Source organism: Muscardinus avellanarius (assembly GCF_963383645.1).
Source record: "Muscardinus avellanarius genome assembly, chromosome: 7".
NCBI classification, from domain to species: Eukaryota; Metazoa; Chordata; class Mammalia; order Rodentia; family Gliridae; genus Muscardinus; species Muscardinus avellanarius.
In genome coordinates, this window is record NC_137793.1 from 32,608,889 (window position 1) to 32,628,395 (window position 19,507).

Here is a 19,507-nt window from a genome sequence, read left to right on the forward strand (position 1 = left end):
GTTTTTTGAAACAGGGTCTCATTGAGTTGCAAAGAGCCTCACTAAGTAGTTGAGGCTGTCCGCGGACCGCGATCCTCCTGTCTCAGCCTCCCAAATTCTGGGATTACAAGTGTGTACCACCACAGCTTTTTTTTTTTTTTTTGGTTCTAGGGATTGAACCAGGGGCAGTCTACTGCTTAGCTATACCCTCATTTTTTATTCTTTATTTTGAAGCAGGGTCTCACTAAGTTGCAGAGGGCCTCACTAAGTAGCTGAGGCTGGCAGTGAACCTGCAATCCTCCTGTCTCAGCCTCCCAAGTACTGGAATTTTAAGTGTGCACCACCACACCCAGCCTTAGTGTTGTGACCTGGTTCTTTTTAAAGATACTTCTGAAATTATTTTTTTGTTCCATCTAATTTTAATTCCCAATCACTTAGTTTGAACTTCTTTTTCCTTAACTTGGCCTTGAATCTAGGCCTTACTTACTAATTTCATAATTTGGAAGTTTAATGACCTGAGCTTCAGTCTCAATTTCTTCATTTGTAAAATGGGAATAATAATAATAATAGTATCTAACTTAATATTGTTGTTTTTAAGACTGAGTTTAAAAGCATTTTCTAAACAAAAGGTACTAGGTCAATTTTTTTTTTTTTTTAAGTACTGGAGATGGAAACCAGGGGTTTTCTACCTCCAAGCTATACTCCCAGCCCTATTTTTTATTCTTTATTTTGAAACAGGGTCTCACTGACTTGCAGAGAGCCTCTAAGTAGCTGAGGTTGTCCATAAACCACAATTCTCCTGTCTCAGCCTACCAAATGCTGGTATTACAAGTGTGTGCCGCCAAGCCTGGCTGTCAATGTTATTTTTTTTATCCCCTTAATATATTCTTGATCTTGTTAGATAGCCCCTGCTATATGAACTTTCAATCACAAAGCTTTCTCAGTTTTGTGAACTGTTCATATACCTCTCTGTAAAGCTGGGAGAAACCAGTGAGGTCAGAGTTCTGATTGGCTATGTTGAGTTCCAGCCTGGCCTGTTAACTTGTATATTATGCTTTGGGGTTTTTATTGGAGTATTACTTTTTTTTTTTTTTTTTTTTTGCAGTAACTGAAGATGGAACCCAGGGACATTCTACCTCTGAGCTACACCCCAGCCCTATTTTTAAAATAATTTTTATTTTAACTGGGCGTAGTGGCACACGCTTGTAATCCCCATGCTTGAGAGGCTGAGACAGGAGGATCGCACAGGTTCAAAGCCAGCCTCAGCTACTAAATGAGGCTCTCAGCAACTTAGTGAGACCCTGTTTCCAAATAAAATATAAAATAGGTCTGGGAGTGTAGCTCAGAGGTAGGAAGGCCCCTGGGTTCTACCCTCAGTCCCACCAAAAAGAAATAAATAAACAAACAAACAAACAATTTTTGTTTTGAAACAGAGTCTCACTGAGTTGCAAAAGGCCTCACTAAGTAGCTGAAGCTTATGCTACTTTGAAATTCTCAAGTTTCAAACCTCAAAAGGAGCTCTTAAATTGCCAGATTTAACTCTCTTACACATGGGGCAGCTGAGGCCTTATGAGGGGAAAGTATTTTTTCAAGATCATGCCAGATCGGAGTTCAAGCTCATAGTTTGTTTGGGTTTTTTTTGGTGGTACTGGGTTTCCTGGAAGCCCTTCTACCTCCGGGCTACACTCCCCAGACCTATTTTTACATTTTTATTTGGAAACAGGGTCTCCTAAGCCGGCGCGCGCGGCTGGCTTCAAACCTGTGTGATCCTCCTGTCTCTGCCTCCCAAGCGCGGGGATTACAAGCGTGCGCCACCACGCCCGGCTCAGCTCATAGTTTTAGATGCTAAGATTAGTGCTCTGTTCAGAGTTCAATCCATGTTATCTGTGTCCTGTGTGATTGAGCAAGTAAGCTACATTTATTCAAATGAAGACAACTTTGTTGGCCCTACCTAAGTTAGATCAAGAGAAGAGTCTTTTAGATCCCTTTCACAGGAAAAAAGAGCTAATATATATGTATTTATGAAGTCTTAGTCTATTTATCTCTGCTTTTCTTCCTCTTTCTGGCCTCTTCATTCTCAGAACTCTAAGCTCTCAGCACTGACTGCTGTGGTTCCGGACATCCCAGGTTTCCGCAAGATCCTTCCCCGCTCAGATTACATCATCATCCCCAAGAGCAGCCTGCAGGAGGACCGGAGCGGCCCTCAGCTAGAGCTGTGTGTGGCTCAGAACCAGATGTCCCCTAAAGGACCTCCTCTTGTGTCCAACCCTGCCTCGGAGACAGTACCCAGCCATGCGGGCATGGCAGAACAATGCCTGGCTGTGGAGGCACTGGCTGAGGAGGTGGGAACCCTTGCTCAGCCAGGTGCTGTCCAGGAAATTGCCACCTCAGAGATGCTCAGCCAGGATGTGCTCCTGGAGGAGGCTTCCTTAGAGGTAGGAGAGAGCCACCAGCCTTATCAGACAAGCCTGGTAGTTGAAGAGACCTTAGTGAATGGCTCACTTGACCTCCCCACTGGAAGCCTGGCTGTGTCCCACCCCCAGGTTGGGGAGACTTTTTCAGTGGTGACAGTTGTGAGGGTAAGTTACTTGGTACTGATGTCTTTTGCTTTATCTTGGAGTTACTAAAAATGCAGCCAGCACCATGTAGTGTGATTTTGGAGCAGTGAAAATCAGGATGCTTATATGGCACTTCTGATGGGGAAATGGTTCTCTTAAATGTTTCTCACCTCTGAGCATGCTCCAAAGCCTCTTTAGTTTCTCAGGCACTCCTACCAACACTTCTTTGAATTTTCTTTACATAAGATGATTTATGAGGTACTTTTAGTAGAGAGCTGGAAATGGTATTTAGGCTATATATGAGTCAAATTCAGCTATTACTACCAGCCATGACTTTGTGTTTATAAAAACTGTTCAACAAACTATGGTACCTTACATTGTATATGAGAATTGTTGAAAAGTCTTCTTGGACACAGGACACAGATGGGATAGGAAGAAATACGTTCTTTGTGGTCAGGTTGATGGGACTAAAGAGAAAGAAGAAGCAAGTCTTTTCATTGGTCTGTCATGCTCAGTTGAGAAAGTAGTAGTTTCACTGCTTTCACCAACCTGACCTGGAAGTGGGGGAACGGCCACCATGCCCTGATGTATAGCTTTCCTCTTTTGCCCTGAATAGGATAGCCTCTGCAAAAGATGAGAATCCTACTCAGCCTAAGAGGCCCAACATGCTATAACTTATATGGCCCTGTTAGAAGAAAGCAGGTACCTCTCCAAAGAAATCTAAGGCCCAATTAATCCTTATTAATTACTTACTGCCTCCCTGCTATTTATGATCATGAAGCATGCCACTAGCCTTAAAAAAAGCAGATGAATAGGGTGCTTTAAGAAAACTTGACAGAGTCAGGCATGGTGGTGCACACCTCCAGTTCCAGCTGCTTGGGAGGCTACGGTGAAGCAGGAGAATCTCAGGTTCAAGGCTAACCTGGGTACTTTAGCTTGATCCTGTCTCAGACATCAAGTTTTTTATTTATTCTTTTTATTTTTTATTTTTTGCAGTACTGGGAATGGAACCCAGGGACAGTCTACCTCTGAGCTATACCTCCAGCCCTATTCTTTTTTTTTTTTTTTTGGTGGTACTGGGGTTCCTGGAAGCCCTTCTTCCTCCGGGCTACACTCCCAGACCTATTTTATATTTTTGAAACAGGGTCTCTTACGCCAGCGCGGCTGGTTTCGAACCTGCGCGATCCTCCTGTCTCCGCCTCCCAAGCGCGGGGATTACAAGCGTGTGCCACCACGCCTGGCATTTTATTCTTAATTTTGAAATAGAGTCTCACTAAGTTGTGGAGGACCTCACTAAGTAGCTGAGGCTGGTCGTGAACCTGGATCCTCCTGTCTCAGCTTCCCAAATGCTGGGATTAGAAGCGTGCACCACCTACCTGGCTTAAAAAAAAAATCAAGTTTTTTAAAAAAGGGTGAGGATGTATTACAGTAGCAGATCGCTTGTGTACCACAAGAAAAAAAAAAAAAGACAAGATCAGACCAATTGTATTCTTTTACTGACTCATACTTATATGATCTTGGGAATCTGAGTTTCTTAAAACCTTTTTTTCCATCTGTAAAATGAGGATCGTATTTTTTTTTTTTTTTTTTTTGTGGTGGTAGTTTTTCTTTGTTCCTAATTAAATGTTTTATTTTTAGGTAATGCTAGGTTCATTTTTCATGCATGTGTTGAATAAGCACATTGTCTTCTGGACTTCTAGTCTTACAGTATTGTGGCTGGTCATGGTTGATCTCCACTGTATTTCAGTGAAACTGTTTTCTCTATTTCCCACAGGACTCCAATGAGAGTAGCGCCTCTGCACCAGCCACACAGTTCATCATGGTGCCTCTGCCTACCTACTCAGTAGTGGAGAACCCTACCTCCATCAAATTGGTCAGTATGTGTGGAGTTGATGGCAATTAAGACTCATGAGCGTTCTCTTCCAAGTAGTTTTCTAATGGTTTTAGACCCTTAGGACACTTGGGACAGGCAGAGATCTTGGGAATTATCTGGCCCATATGTTATTAATTTGGGGTTTCTGTGGATAGATTTCCACTGGATCTATGAACTCTCCCCAAGTTATATATAAACTTCTGGAGAACATTTTCTTGGGGTAGATCCCATGGCTTTTGTAACATTTTCTTTCTTTCTTTTTCTTTTTGGTGGTACTGGGGTTCCTGGAAGCCCTTCTTCCTCCAGGCTACACTCCCAGACCTATTTTATATTTTTGAAACAGGGTCTCTTACGCCAGCGCGGCTGGCTTTGAACCTGCGCGATCCTCCTGTCTCCGCCTCCCAAGCGCGGGGATTACAAGCGTGCGCCACCACGCCCGGCTTTTTGTAACATTTTCAGATTTATATTTTCAAGGCACGCTTGTAATCCCCGTGCTTGGGAGGCTGAGACAGGAGGATCACACGGGTTCGAAGCCAGCCTCAGCTACTTAGGCTTTCAGCAACTTAGTAAGACCCTGTTTCCAAATAAAATATAAAAAAGGTCTGGGAGTGTAGCCCGGAGGTAGAAAGCCTCTGGGTTCCACCTTCAGTACCACCAAAAAAAAAATGTATTTATATTTTCAAAAAATTGAGAAGCCCCTTAATTAGTTAAGTACTATTAATGTACAAGTTAGGAAAAAGTCCCAGAGTCAAGAAAGAACTTCAAGTTAAGGACGTTACAAATAAGTCAGAATCAGTATTCTGGTTTCTTGATTCTCAGTTTTTTTTTTTTTTTTTTTTTTTCATGCACTACAATATGTGAGCTTTACCCCTAAATATTTTCCTCCCTCCCTTTCTTTCTTTCTTTCTTTCTTTCTTTCTTTCTTTCTTTCTTTCTTTCTTTCTAGTACTGGGAATGGAACCCAGGGGCATTCTAACTCCGAGCTACACCCCAACCCTATTTTATATTCTTTATTTTGAAACAGGGTTTCACTGAGTTGCAGGGGGCCTCAGTAAGTAGTTGAGGGAGGCTGTGAACTGGGATCCTCCTGTCTCAGCTTCCCAAATGTGCTGGGATTACGAGTGTGTGCCACCACATCTGGCTTTATTTTCATATTTTTGATGTTATTATAAATGGTATTTAAAACATTTCACATCTGATTGTTCCTGTCTAGTGTATAGTAATACAATTGATTTTTTTGTTTTGTTTTTTACATGGAGATATGGCCTGCAGTTTTGCTAAAGTCACTTATTCTGGTAGCATTTTTGTGGATTCAGTTGCATTTTACTTAGACAATCATGTTGGGTTAAGTTTAGTTTTATCTTTTTGTGTGTATGTGTGGCAGTGGGGATTTGAATCCAAGGGCATTCTACCTCCAAACTATACTCTCAGCCCTATTTTTTTTTTATTGGTGCATTATATTCATGCATCATATTGGGTAAAAAAAACTTGTGTGGATATACTTGTACACATCACCCATTTAGCCCCTACGCAGTTCCCACCCCATTCCCTCCACATCCCTCCTTCCCATGCTTGGATTCATTGTTGACTTTGATATGTTTAAGTACATTGTGTGTTCATCCCTATTTTTTATTCTTTATTTTGAAACAGGGTCTCATTAAGTTGCAGAGTGGTTGAGGCTGTCCTCAAACCTGCGATCCTCCTGTCTCAGCTTCCCAAGTACTAGGGTTTTAAGCATGTACCACCATGCCCAGCTTTTTTTATTTATTTATTTTTTAATCAGGAATAGATGTTGGATTTTGTCAAATGGTTTTCTTTGTTTATTGAGATGATTATATGGATTTTCTTTTCTAGTTGGTTAATATGGTGAACTTTATTGTTTTTCAAATGTTAAACCAACCCAGCATTCCTAAAATAAATCCCACTTGGCAATGATTTATCCCTTATGTTGTTGGATTTGGTGTGTGTGTGTGTGTGTGTGTGTGTGTGTGTGTGTGTGTGTGTGTCTGTGTGTGTGTTTCTGCCTCCCATTTCTTGGGAATACAGGCATGTGCCACTGTGCCCAGTTTGATTTTTTTTTTTTTTTTTTTTTTTTTTGGTACTGGGGATGGAACCCAGGGGCATTTTACCTCTGAACTATACCCTCAGCCCTATTTGTTATTTTGAAACAGGGTCTCACTGAGTTGCAAAGTACCTCACTAAGTAGCTGAGGCTGGCCACGAATCACGATCCTCTTATTTCAGCCACCTGAATGCTGAGATTACAAGTGTGCATCACCACACCCAGCTCCCAGTTTGCTTTAATAGAATTCTGTTCAAAATTTTTGCGTCTGTGTTCATGAGGCATATTGGTCTGTAATGTTCTTGTCTGGTCTGTCTGGCTTTTTCTTTCTTTTTCTTTTCTTTTCTTTTCTTTTTTTTTTTTTCAGGCCTGGGGATGGAACCCAGGGGCATTTGACCTCCAAGCTACATTCTCTGTCCTATTTTGTATTTTTATTCTGAAACAGAGTCTCACTAAGTTCAGAGGGCCTCACTAAGTAGCTGAGGCTGTCCGTGAACCGTGATCCTCTGGTCTTAACCTCCCAAATGCTGGGATTACAAGCATCCGCCACTATGCCTGGCCCTATTTTTATTCTTCATTTTGAAACAGGGTCTCACTTATTTGCAGAGTGCCTCACTAAGTTGCTCAGGCTGGCTGAGAATCTACAATACCCCTGTCTCAGCCTCCGAAATCCTGGGATTACAAGTGTCATTTCTTTAGACTACTATTTAGGAGTATTCCAGAGTAATTCATTTATAGAACTAATTTATCTCAAATTTTTATTCTGCTTTCTAGGGGCATTCAGTTTAAAGATTCTGTTATTAGATCATGGTCTGAAAAAGATGAGAGATTTTACATCTCAGTAATAATAGTTCCTTGCAGATCTAAGGAATTTTTTTAATTGGTGCATTATATTCATACATCATATTGGAGTAAAAAACTTGTGTGGACATGCATATGCACATCACCCATTTAGCCCCTACCCGGCTCCCACCCCATTCCCTTCCCATCCCTCCTTCCCATGCTTGGTCTAGAATCTTTTAAGTGAATGTTTTCTCATTCTTTACCTTATGTGTTCTTGAGACACACCTGTGAACTAGGAAGTGCAGGTGATTTTACAGAGGAGGAAACCCAGGGCCCAAGAGAAAAGGTGACTTACTCCCAGGATGTTCAGTATGTCAGTGGCAGGGCTGGTGGTCTTTGCACTCATCCTTGACTTAGTAGTACTGCGATAATCAGCTATTTATTAGGCTTTCTGGTAGAGGTTTAGTGACAGTTTGATGTTTCCCCAAGGGAGGTTTTTGCTTTGGGGCCAGACTAGGGAAGATGGGATTATAAGTAACAGAACAAATTTGATGGGGAAATAATTTCTTTTCAGCATTAATCTAGAAAATGGAGCATGACAGATGAATAATTTATCTTTGTAGCTAAAATATGATAACCCATTGTAATATATTTTGCTGCTGAAATAATAACCCATTGTAATGTAATTTGCTCAAAGAGAGATCAGAGATGGTGAGAACCAGTGGCTAAATATATTCATATGCAAAAAACTAAATTGCAGTAAAATAGCAAAAGACCTGATTTCTTTTCTTTTCTTTTCTTTTCTTTTCTTTTCTTTTCTTTTCTTTCTTTCTTTCTTTCTTTCTTTCTTTTTTTTTTTTTTGTGTGTGTGTGTGTGTGTGTGTGTGTGTGTGTGTGTGTGTTACTGGGGGTGGAACCCAGAGACTTTCTACCTCCGGGCTATACTTCCAGACCTATTTTATGTTTTATTTGAAAACAGGGTCTCACCAAGTTGCTGAGAACCTCACTAAGCAGCTGAAGCTGGCTTCAAACCTGTGCAATCCTGTCTCAGCCTCCGAATCGCGGGGATTACAAGCATGTGCCACCACGCCCGGCCGAAAGACCTGATTTTTACTCCTGAATTTTTTCTCAGTGACCATAGTTCTATTTTTATATCTTTGTGTCTTAGTCATAGTTTCTCTGATTTTTAACTAACAATAAAAATGAAGCACTGTTTTTTGAAGTGGACAGAGCCAGAAGGTACAACTAGGTACTTAGAATCCTGCATCAAGAATCAGAGATCTGAATTCTAGGTTTAGCTCTGTCATTGAATCACTATGATTTGAGGCAATGCATTTAACTACTCTGAACCTCACTAGTATTAATGCCTACCTAATAGCATTGCTGAGAGTATTAAATGAGATATTGGGCCGGGCGTGGTGGCGCACGCTTTGTAATCCCCACGCTTGGGAGGCGGAGACCAGAGGATCTAGCAGGTTCAAAGCCAGCCGTGCTGGCATAAGAGACCCTGTTTCCAAATAAAAGTATATTTTAAAAAAATAGGTCTGGGAGTGTAGCCTGGAGGTAGAAGGGTTTCCAGGAACCGCAGTACCCCCCCACCCCAAAAAAATGAGGTATTGGTAAAGTGTTTAGCACCCTGTGGTACCTTGCACAGTTATCATTGTCTTAGGTATTCATTGTTGTTTGTTTGGTACTAGGGATTGAACCTAGGGGCATTTATTTTTTATATCTTATTATTTTGAAACAGGGTCTCGCTAGGTTACTGAGAATCTCACTACTTGCTGAGGCTGTCCTCAAACTTGCTATCCTTCTGTCTCAGCCTCCCAAGGACTGAGATTACAGACGTGTACCACCATGTCTGGTTCTTAGATATCCCTGTGTAACCTTGGACCGCTGTCTATCCCCATTTTCATTTCTAAAAAGTAAACTTGTACTTTAGGACCTTTCCAACTCTACCCTTTTATGATGCCATGAATGGCTGTCCTGCAAGCTGGTATCCTCCTTGTGTTGCTGTGGTTTTAGTGGCCAATGATCTTAGAGAGGTTGGATTATGGTCTTGATTCTGATATACTCTTTTTGTTTATTTTTTATTTTAAACAGACTACTACATATACCCGCCGGGGCCATGGGACATGTACCAGTCCAGGTTGCTCCTTTACATACGTTACCAGGCACAAACCCCCTAAGTGCCCTACCTGTGGTAACTTCCTCGGAGGAAAGTGGATCCCAAAGGTAAGGTCCATTGACCACTGCTGCTTTAGAAGCCCAATGGAGAAAGCTTCCTGTTGCCCTTAGCAGCAAATAACATTTTAAAAATTTATACTCCCTTTTAACTAGGCACAGTGGTATACACCTTATAATCCCAGTACTTGGGAGACTTCGAGGACCACCAGTTTAAAGCCAGCCTCAGAAACTTTATCAAGACCCTGTTTTGAGATTAAAAAATAATAATAATAAAAAGTGTTGGTGTAGCTCAGAGGAATAATGTCTGGGTTCAGTCTCCAGTACCCAAGAAAAGATAATACTCATTTTTATTTTGACTGTCACTTTCATTGTAAACATTTTGGTTTTTTAGAGAAGAATACCTACCTTTCTTTCCTTCCTTTCTTTCTCCCTCCCTCCATCCCTCCTTTCACTGGGGATTGAACCCAGGGCCTTAGGCCTATAAGACAAGTACTGTACCACTGAGCTATACTTCGATTCCTTATACATAATTTTTTTGTCATCCAAAGAAAAGCCATGATTAGTTAACATTTTAATGTAGTCTTTTTCTGTAAGTTCTGTATCTTTTCCTTTACCATGCTATTAAATATTCTTTAAAATATTGTCTTAATTGCTTCATACCATGAATGCCTATAGCATGTTAATTTGCTCACTTCCTGTTAGACCTGAATTTTTACAATCCAATTTTCAAACTTCTTAGTTGTTATGCTATATCTTTTTACCCTTTGCTCAAAATTCTTTTATTCTTCTCTCTCTCCTCTTAAAAGTGGAAATATTTAACCTGACATTAAGTCTTCCATTGCCTCTTAATTTTATAATGTACACCCCTTCTTCCATTCTTTCCACTCTTCTTACTTCTTTCTGCCCCCTCTATGTGGTCAAACTAGTTGGTTCTTTTGTCTGAAATGAATGCATAATGACGGGTCATGACTCACTGTAAATGTTAGTTCATCCATGAAACATCCCTTAGGTTTTCTTAGGAAAGAAAGAATGACTTTGTATGTATGTCTTCAACACTTTATTCTGTGGGTGTGTGTGTGTTTTACTGGGGATAGAACCCAGGGGCATTCTACCTCTGGGCTACACCCCCAGCCCTATATTTCATACTTTATTTTGAAACAGAGACTCCTAAGTAGCTGAGGCTGGCTGCAAACCTACGATCCTCCTGTCTCGGCCTCCCAAGTACTGGGATTACAAGTGTGCACCACCACACCCAGCTCAACACTCTTATTTAGCAGTCATCACCATTTAACTGTTTTTATTTATGTTATGTCATGAGCTTTTTAATGACTGTTGCTGCCCTCATAGCTTGTACCCATAGAAGACGCTCAGTAAAGAAATGAGAGTCACAGTTATGCCCCTGTGCATTTCAGTTCCGCATGTTTTGTTAACTTCTTATACATTTGGCACTGATTAGGTAAAACATGCATACTTCCTATGATTATTATATGAGAAAATTTTAGGGCCAGAGTGAGTAGAGTAGACAATATATTCTCAGTTCAGAGAGGAGAGACACAAGTAGTAGAATAGACAAGGAAAGTTTTATAATAAAAGAAATGGTTTTGAAGGATCGAAATCACTTGAATAGGTAGAAAAGGAAAGGGAGCCAGGCATGATGGCGCACATTTGTAATCCCCGTCCTTGGGAAGCTGAGACAGGAGGACTGCAGGCTTGTGGCCAGCCTCATCCACCTAGTAAGGTTTTCTGCAACTTAGTCAACCCCTATTTCAAAATAAATAATAAAAAATAGGGCTGAGAGTGTAGCTCAGATGTAGATTGCCCCTGGACTTTACCCCCAGCACCAAAAATAATAAAAAGGAAAGGAAAGGAAAGGCATTGTCTTTTGAAGCTTGCTGAGGCTATGATTGTGATTGTCATGTGCTTCACTTAGCATGGTCCACCAAGATATTCAGCTTATAAACAGGAGGGCTTTTTGACTTCTAATTTAGGTTTCAGCCCATGATCAACTGGCCCTGCTGGTTTGGGGACCAAGGCAAGGCAATATATCTTGGTGGGAGCACATGGTGGCACAAAACTTCTGACTCATGGATAGGAGCAGGTGGAGTGGGAAAGCAGGGAGAGGCGGAGGGCGGGGGAGGAGGCTGGGGACCCCACAGCTCCATTCAAGGCCATGTCTCCAATGACCTAAAGCCTACTGGGCTCCCCATCTCCTGGTAGTGTCATCCCAGGGAGCAAGCCTTTACCCCGTGGACCTCTGGGATACACCTGTGATCCAAACAATAGCAATAGTTAAAATAATCTTGGAGGTAGCTTCTTTAGTTCAAACCCTGGCTTCATGAGTTTTTAGCTGTGTAACCTTGAGAAAGTCACTTCTCTATTTCTTGATTTAGGTTTCTTCTCATATTTAAAAGGAAAGTTAATGATAAACACCTATTTCATTAGGGTTGTTGGAGGGGTCAGATTTGATTATCATGTTGTGTGTGAATGGCACAGTTTCTTGAACATACTAAAATAAATCCTTAGTAAATGTACCTGTTGTCAGGGTTGACAATATAACTATTGTCTTTCTTATTGCTATTTATGTCATTATTTGTAGAGTTAAGAAAGGACCTACTGCTAGTGTTTCAGGAAGTTTTGTTGAGTTTCTTATGCTGTATTTCTCTGGTGTGTCTCTCTGAAGCCATCAATTTATTTCTTTATCCTTCCCCAAAATGTACTTTGCCACCTGCAGTAAGGATATTGAGACGATAGCAGTTAAAATTCTTTCCTTAAGCCGGTCGTGGTAGTGCACGCTTGTAATCCCCACGCTTGGGAGGTGGAGACAGGAGGATTGCGCAGGTTTGAAGCCAGCCATGCTGGCTTAAGAGACCCTGTTTCCAAATAAAAAGTATAAAATAGGTCTGGGAGTGTAGCCTGGAGGTAGAAGGGTTTCCAGGAACCGCAGTACCACCAAAAAAAAAAAAAAAAAAAAAAAAAAAATCTCTCCTTGACCACTCTTCATCAGTGCAAAAGCCACTCTGAAATGATTCTACTTCTTGAGCTTGTGCATAAAGGGTAGAAGTGGTTCTGGTGGGCTTTTCTCTCTTCAGGCTGTTTTTACTTTGGCCTTTTCATTTTGTGTATATGTGTGTTCTTTTGAATTGAAATAACTTGAGTCATGGTGCCCTTAGGAAGATCAAGCTCATGGCATGAAAGCACTTTTTTTCTTAACTACTTGGCTCCCCTGTTGACTTGATAAATCAGTATTTTTTTTTCCCAGTGTGAGAGCATGAGTGTGAGAAGGAAAAAAAAGGTAGTATTTTGAGTATCGATACACTTTTGAGTTTTAGAGATAAAAATGATTTTGTTATCAGCTAGTTCTAGCTGAGGAAAAAATGATTAAAGAGAACTGACTTGCTAAATTATACAGCTAATTATGCCAGTGTCTTTTCTCCTGAACTGCCCTTTTTGGGAATTTCTATGATACTTAGATGTTGCATCTAAGATTTCTTGAGTTCTGATGTTTGAGGCAGCAAGTGTATATTGTTTCTACAGGCTCCAAATGTGTCCAAGCAGTCAGGAAATGACTCACCTTTTTTTGTATTGTTAAGGTCAAACTGGCTAACATTGGCCCAAGAAATGTGTGGCATAGCTCCTTATGAGTTGAATGGGACAGGAGATATTATATGCTTATTAGTAGTTCAAGGCTCATAGTTCAAGGCTTTATTCCTATGGGCTGATTGTGATAATTAAAGTCTCTCTGAATGGACAGAGAATTATATCTACCTTCAGTCTTGAAAGAAAGTAACCTCAAAAAAGGGTACTATAGTAGGACATGCTTGTAATCCCAGTACTTGGGAGACTGAGACAGGAATATCACAGGTTTGAAGCTAGCTTCTGCAACTTAGTGAAGCGCTCTGTAACTTAGTGAGACCTTGTTTCAAAATAAAAGAATAAAATAGGGCTGGGTATAGCTCAGAGATAGAATGGAGCCCTTGGATCCATTTCCAGTAACACACACACACACACACACACACACACACACACACACACACACACAAGGGTAAATTGACTTAAGGAAATGTGAGATTATCAGGTAGAATTTTGCTCAAATTGCTTACCTGATCCTTCCTGCAAATGATTTTTGTTTGAAATAGCCTATTTGGTATGCAGTGTTTTTCCTCAAAGATTGCATCTCAGGAGATGAGTTTAGTCAGCTGTTTTTCTGCTGACTTTTCCTTGTCATGTGCTAAGTAAGCTCTGTGCAAGTTTCCCGAGAATTTTCCCCCATATTTACTCCATCCTTGAGCTGAGTTAGAATCTGAAAATGCTTCACTGAAGAGCTCTTACAACTCATCTGCTGTTGGTCCTTAAGCAAGAGCAGCACACTGGTCTAATTGCTTTGGAAATGTGAGGGGTTTTGGTAGTCAGTAACTAGAATATATTACTGAATTTTAATGACTTTAGCTGCAGATGCTAAACTTCCTGCAACTTGCAGGGGGATCCTACATAGTGAAGAATTAGGCTTCTTAAAAATGCTACTTTATTTGCAAGAAAATGGAAGGACCTGCAGAACATTATTTTAAGTGAGATTAGCCAATCACAGAGAGTAAAGGATACAAGAGAGATTCCAGGTGCTGAGGAAAAACCTCAGGGGAGCCAGGGAAGAGAGATAAGGGTAGAGGTGGAGGAAGACTTAATAGAAATACTAATATAGACTATGTGTATATATATGAATATGTACCAACGTCAATCTGGGTACTCCGTATTGGGAGGGAGGGAGTTGCGAGGGGCATCAAGAACGTGTGCATGTATGTCATTGTCAGTATGATTTTCATTATGATGTGAGACTATCATGCACAAATAAAAGCACAAAAAAAGGAAAAATGCTCTATTAGCTGGTATAGTGGTGCATGCTTGTAATATCAATACTTAGGAGGCTAAGACAGGAGGGAGGATCACAGGCTTGCGACCAGCCTCAGCTACTTAAGTAGTAAGGCCCTATGCAGGCCTTGTGGCCCATTCTTGTAATCCTGGTACTTGAGAGACTGAGACAGGAGAGTCGTGGGTTCGCGGCCAGCCTCAGCTACTTAGTGAGGCCCTCTGCAATTTAGTGAGACCCTGTTTCAAAATAAAGAATAAAAAAATAGAGATGGGGGTATAGCTTGGAGGTATAAAAAATAAGGATAGGGTATACCTTGGGTTCAACCCCCACTACCGCGCCAAAAAAAAAAAAAAAAAGAAGAAGCGCTGTCTTTTTTTTTTTTTTTTTTCTGTGCTGGGGATTGAACCCAGGGGCATTCTACCTATAAGCTACACCCCTAGCCCTGTTTTTTATTCTTTATTTTGAAACAGGAACTCACTGAGTTGCAGAGGGTCTCACAAAGTAGCTGAGGCTGTCCTCCGACTGGATCCTCCTGTCTAAGCCTCCCAAATGCTGGGATTACAAGCGTGCATCGCCACGTCCAGCTGTCTTGCTCCTTTTGACACACATTGATAGCCCAACCCTTTGTTATTTCATAATGGGGAAATGAGGATTCAGATGAAACTTGCTTTGGATTGTGTAACTAATTAGAAGTGGAGCCAAGGTTAGAAGAATCCAGCTTTTATGTTTTATATCTCCTAGCTTATCTTTTATGATGCACATGAAAAGAAAACAAACCTTTCTAAAACTTATCCCAGTGATATTGACTTGACCTGTGTGTGTGTGTGTGTGTGTGTGTGTGTGTGTGTGCGTGCTACTAGGAATCCAATCCAGGGGTTTTCTCCCGTTGGGCTATTCCCTTAGTCTAGTTTTATTTTTTATTTTGAAGCGGGGTCTCACCAGGTCGTGAAGGCTGGTCTGGAAATCCTTCTGTCTTGGACTCTGAAGTGCGAGAAGTTCAAACATGCCGCTACGCAGGCTTAAAAACAGTTGTTTAAATGTATGTGTGTGTGTGGACAAATGCTGTTATTTCCATAGCAGTGCTGGAGGGATAAAAGCTAAAGGACCACAGACTTGAAAAGTAGGTCATTTGAGTGCGGTGTGGTGGAGCGTGCCTGTAATCACAGGACTTGGGAGACTGAGCCAGGAGGATCACAAGGTTGAGGCCAGCCTTCGCGTCTTAGCAAGACCCTGTTTCAAAATCGTAATACCCTTTGATTGAAATAACTTGAGTCATGATGCTCTTATTGAAGATCAAGCCCATGGCATGGAAACAGTTTGTTTTCTTAAAAGTAGATTTATCTGAGATAGAATTTGCAATTTTTAATGTGTTTGAATATTTTCTAACACACAAGTAATATGTATGACTTAATTTGACCCAATGTAAAGTATGTGGCATACGTGTAAGTCATTTTAAAGACTCATCTGAAAGATTCTGGTACTAAAAGGTAAGGTTTTCCGCAAGGGAGTGGAAACATGATATGAAACTGATTGTATTGGGACTAACTGAATCACATAAAAGTGTCACCAAGGTGAACGGATGAGGGCTTTGAAGCCCAGGATAGCGGTTATGTCAGCCTTTTGTAGATTTGGAGAGTGGATTTAAGTAATCAAATATCAAACTAAAAAAAAAAAATTGCTGACATTCATTTATTTGATGAAAAAGAGACAATCCAAGAAAAATTTTGTTAGGAAGAGAGTAGTGTATCCTAACTGAGGCATTTAATACTGTAATAAAAGGATTCTGGAGTCAGGAGACTTAGATTTAGCTGGGCATGGTGGAGCCCATTTGTAATCCCAGTACTTAGGAGGCTGAGACAGGAAGATTACAGGTTCAAAGCCAGCCTTGACACTTGACAATTTAGTGAGGCCCTCTGCAACTTAGTGAGACCCTGTTTCCAAATAAGAAATAAAATCGGGCTAGGGGTTTAGCTCAGAGGTAAAATGCCTCTGGGTTCAATCCTCAGTGCCACAAAAAAAAAAAAGAAAAGAAAAGAAAAGAAAAAGAAAAAGAAAAGAGGAAGACAACTTAGACTCAAGCCAGTATTATATTTGAGACCTTAAGTTAATCCTTTTTTCTGTTGGCCTCCATTTCTTTGTCTGTTGCCTAAACATTATTATTAAGAGGATCAAATGAACTGGGTGTGGTGACATACACTTGTAATTCCAGTCCTTGGGAGGCTGAGACAGGAGGATCTAGGTTCTTTGAGGTCAACCTCAGCAAGACCCTGTTTCCAAGTAAAAACAAAATAGGGCTGGGGTGTAGCTCAAAGGTTAGAATGCTCCTGATTTCAATCCCGAGTAAAACACACACACACACACACCCATACACACACACACTAAAATGAGAGAATTTTTGTATATGTTGTTGTCATTTTTTAAATACTTTATGTATACAATTTTTTTTTTTTTTTTCTAGGAAAAGCCAACCAAAGTCAAAGTGGAATTGGCTTCAGGCGTCTCCTCCAGAAGTTCTGTGGTTAAAAGAAATCATCAGCCTATCTCCACTGAGCAAAATTGCTCTAAGGAAAATGCCTCCAAATTGACTCTGGAGAACTCAGAAGCTGTAAGCCAGCTCTTAAATGTAGCTCCTTCAAAGGAAATGGGTGAGGAGAGTGAGTGGGAGGAAGTGGTCATCTCCGATGCCCATGTTTTGGTCAAGGAAGCTCCTGGGAATCGTGGTACAGCAATCACTAAGACACCGGTGGTCAAGAGTGGTGTGCAGCCTGAGGTCCTTCTGGGGACAACTGAGAATAACAGTCCTGGACCAGACATACCGCCACCAGCTGAAGGAACCAGCACATCCACTCTGTTCCCTGCTTCTAAAAAACCTACAGGGTAAATCATCGTGATTACATATTACTGGGACTATATTTAGAGTAGCAGCTTTGGAAGTGCGCCGATCCCGTGTCCTTACCACATTTCTGAGAGAGGCAGCAGAGCCTAGTTAATAGTTCCTCTTTTAGAGATAAACAGACCAATGGCTAGAAGCATATAATGCTTTGCTTTTCCCCCTACTCTTCCCTATATACTCTCTCAGATTCCTTGTATATCTTTTCTTGTCCATCTAAAGCAGCTGTCTTGATGATACAGGCTGTGAACAATGTTATAAACTATGGCTTATCAATCCTGGATATTTGATCTGAAAAGAAGAAGCCTTATTAAGGTACCCTGTAGAAACAGTCCTTATCTGGTGGTCAGAGAACTCAGTTCTAGTAATTGAGCATTCCTGACTTCTGTTTGACCTTGGACATAGTTACTTCATGGTTTTTTGTGTTTTTTGTTTTTTGGTGTTTTTTGGTGGTACTGGGGATTGCACCTAGATGCATTCTACCTCCAAGCTACACCTTCCAGCCATATTTTTTTATTCTTTATTTTGAAACAAGGTCTCACTGAGTTACAGAGGGCCTCAGTAGCTAAGGCTGGCCACAAACCTGTGTTCCTCCTCCTGTCTCAGTCTCCCAAGTACTGAGATTACAAACATGCACCACCATGCCTGGGTACTTCATGCCATTTTGATTTCACTTCTTCTGAAAAAAATCTTGAGTTGAGATATTAAAAGATTGTATCCTCATGGACTGATTGTGTAGAATGAGGTTTGGGCTTTTTCTCACCTTTTCCTTCTTTGTTAAAGGCTTAACTAGATTCACATGTAGCCCTTCCCAGAGGCTGTTTGTTCTTGTAACTGATGGCCTTTATTTGTTTGTATCAGTTGTTCTCAAGTGGGAACAGTGTTGTCCCCATGGGATATTTTGGCAATATTTAGAGATATTTTTGTTTGCCACAGCTGGGGAGGGCGTTTGCTGCTAGCATCTAAAAGGATGAAGAGGAATGCTAAGCATCTTAGAGTGTGCAGGATATCTTCCACAACAGGGAATTTATCTGCCTCTAAATGTGGCTAGTACTAGTATTCACATGGTTCAAACTCAAAAGGATTAAGAAATATATATTTTAAAAATTCTCTCTCTTGTTCTGTCATTTAGTCATCTGTTTTTCAGAGAAAGTCAATATTTTCAACTCTTGCTTCTAGAGGTATTAGACATATACAAATATGTGTGTGTGTGTGTATTTTTTCCTACTTTATTTGTGCAGATATAAACATACTTCTACATCTTATCCTTTTTTTAAGCTATATACTTTGGAGATGGTTTAATATCCTTTAGAATGAAGCTGTAACTTTTAGACAGTTTGTTTGGGACACATCACTTTCATAACTGTTTATTTAGGCCTTCTCTGGTTCAGGCCTTCTGCTTTTTGGTGCTACAAAGATGAAGAAAACATGGACTTAAAACTCTCCAGGGTCTCTAAGCTGCCTTCATGTGGAAGGCTGATATACTTTAAGTACTTGCTCTAATTAGAGGCAAATTGGATGTCATAACTGTAATACCTGATGGTGTTTAATACTACACTGTTTTATTTATTTATTTATTGTGGTTCTGGTGGTGGAACCCAGAGGCTTTCTACCTCCGGGCTATACTCTCAGACCTATTTTATATTTTATTTGGAAACAGGGTCTCACTAAGTTGCTGAGAGCCTCACTAAGTAGCTGAGGCTGGCTTCGAACCTGTGTGATCCTCCTGTCTCAGCCTCCCAAGTGCTGGGATTACAAGGGTGTGCCACCATGCCCGGCTTACTACACTGTTTTATATTTTTGTGTCTTTGTAATGACCCTGTGAAGTATAGGTATTTACTCTCCAATTTTAGATATCAGAAACTTGAAATTAATAGGAGAGGTTATTTGCTCAGAGCCACACAGCTGCATAATGATTGAATTTGAACTCAGTTTAAAGCCTGATAATTTAACCTCTAATTAAGTGCTATTTGGAGATTGCATTTTTGTTTTCTTTCCCTTGGTCCAGAATTTCCAGATTATCTGCTTGTTCTTTTTTTTTTTCCCCCCCAGAGGTGACCTACTTACCACTGGATCCAGAGCTCCAGAGCTTAAAGGCAGAGCACGGGGCAAGCCCTCATTACTGGCTGCAGCACGACCTATGAGAGCGATTCTGCCGGCTCCAACTCACATGGGGCGAGGTGGCAGCATGGGACTTCCCAGGGCCAGGCAGTCCTTTCCCCTGAGTGGTACGGGCTGAGATAGACCTGGGAGGAGGGGCTGTCTGATGGGAAGGGGGCTGGAGTGGGGATGGAGAATGGAGTTGAGAAACTTGG

General features: G+C 40.9%; 1 protein-coding gene across 4 annotated transcripts in view; it reads left to right on the top strand.

The window, feature by feature from the left end:
* HMGXB3 (HMG-box containing 3) overlaps positions 1-19,507 on the top strand; it is a gene marked incomplete at both ends in the record, with an annotated part of 52,497 nt that overhangs the window by 3,095 nt on the left and 29,895 nt on the right. The window contains 6 exons of one of the 4 annotated variants that reach the window (XM_080698285.1): positions 2,061-2,558; positions 4,312-4,410; positions 9,355-9,486; positions 16,761-16,907; positions 17,004-17,179; positions 19,245-19,417. In XM_080698285.1, the coding sequence (XP_080554411.1) occupies positions 2,061-2,558; positions 4,312-4,410; positions 9,355-9,486; positions 16,761-16,907; positions 17,004-17,179; positions 19,245-19,417 (1,225 nt within the window). Of the gene's footprint in view, positions 1-2,060; positions 2,559-4,311; positions 4,411-9,354; positions 9,487-16,760; positions 17,180-19,244; positions 19,421-19,507 lie in introns of all 4 variants that reach the window. The other 3 variants (XM_080698283.1, XM_080698284.1, XM_080698286.1) reach the window with 3 other exon arrangements.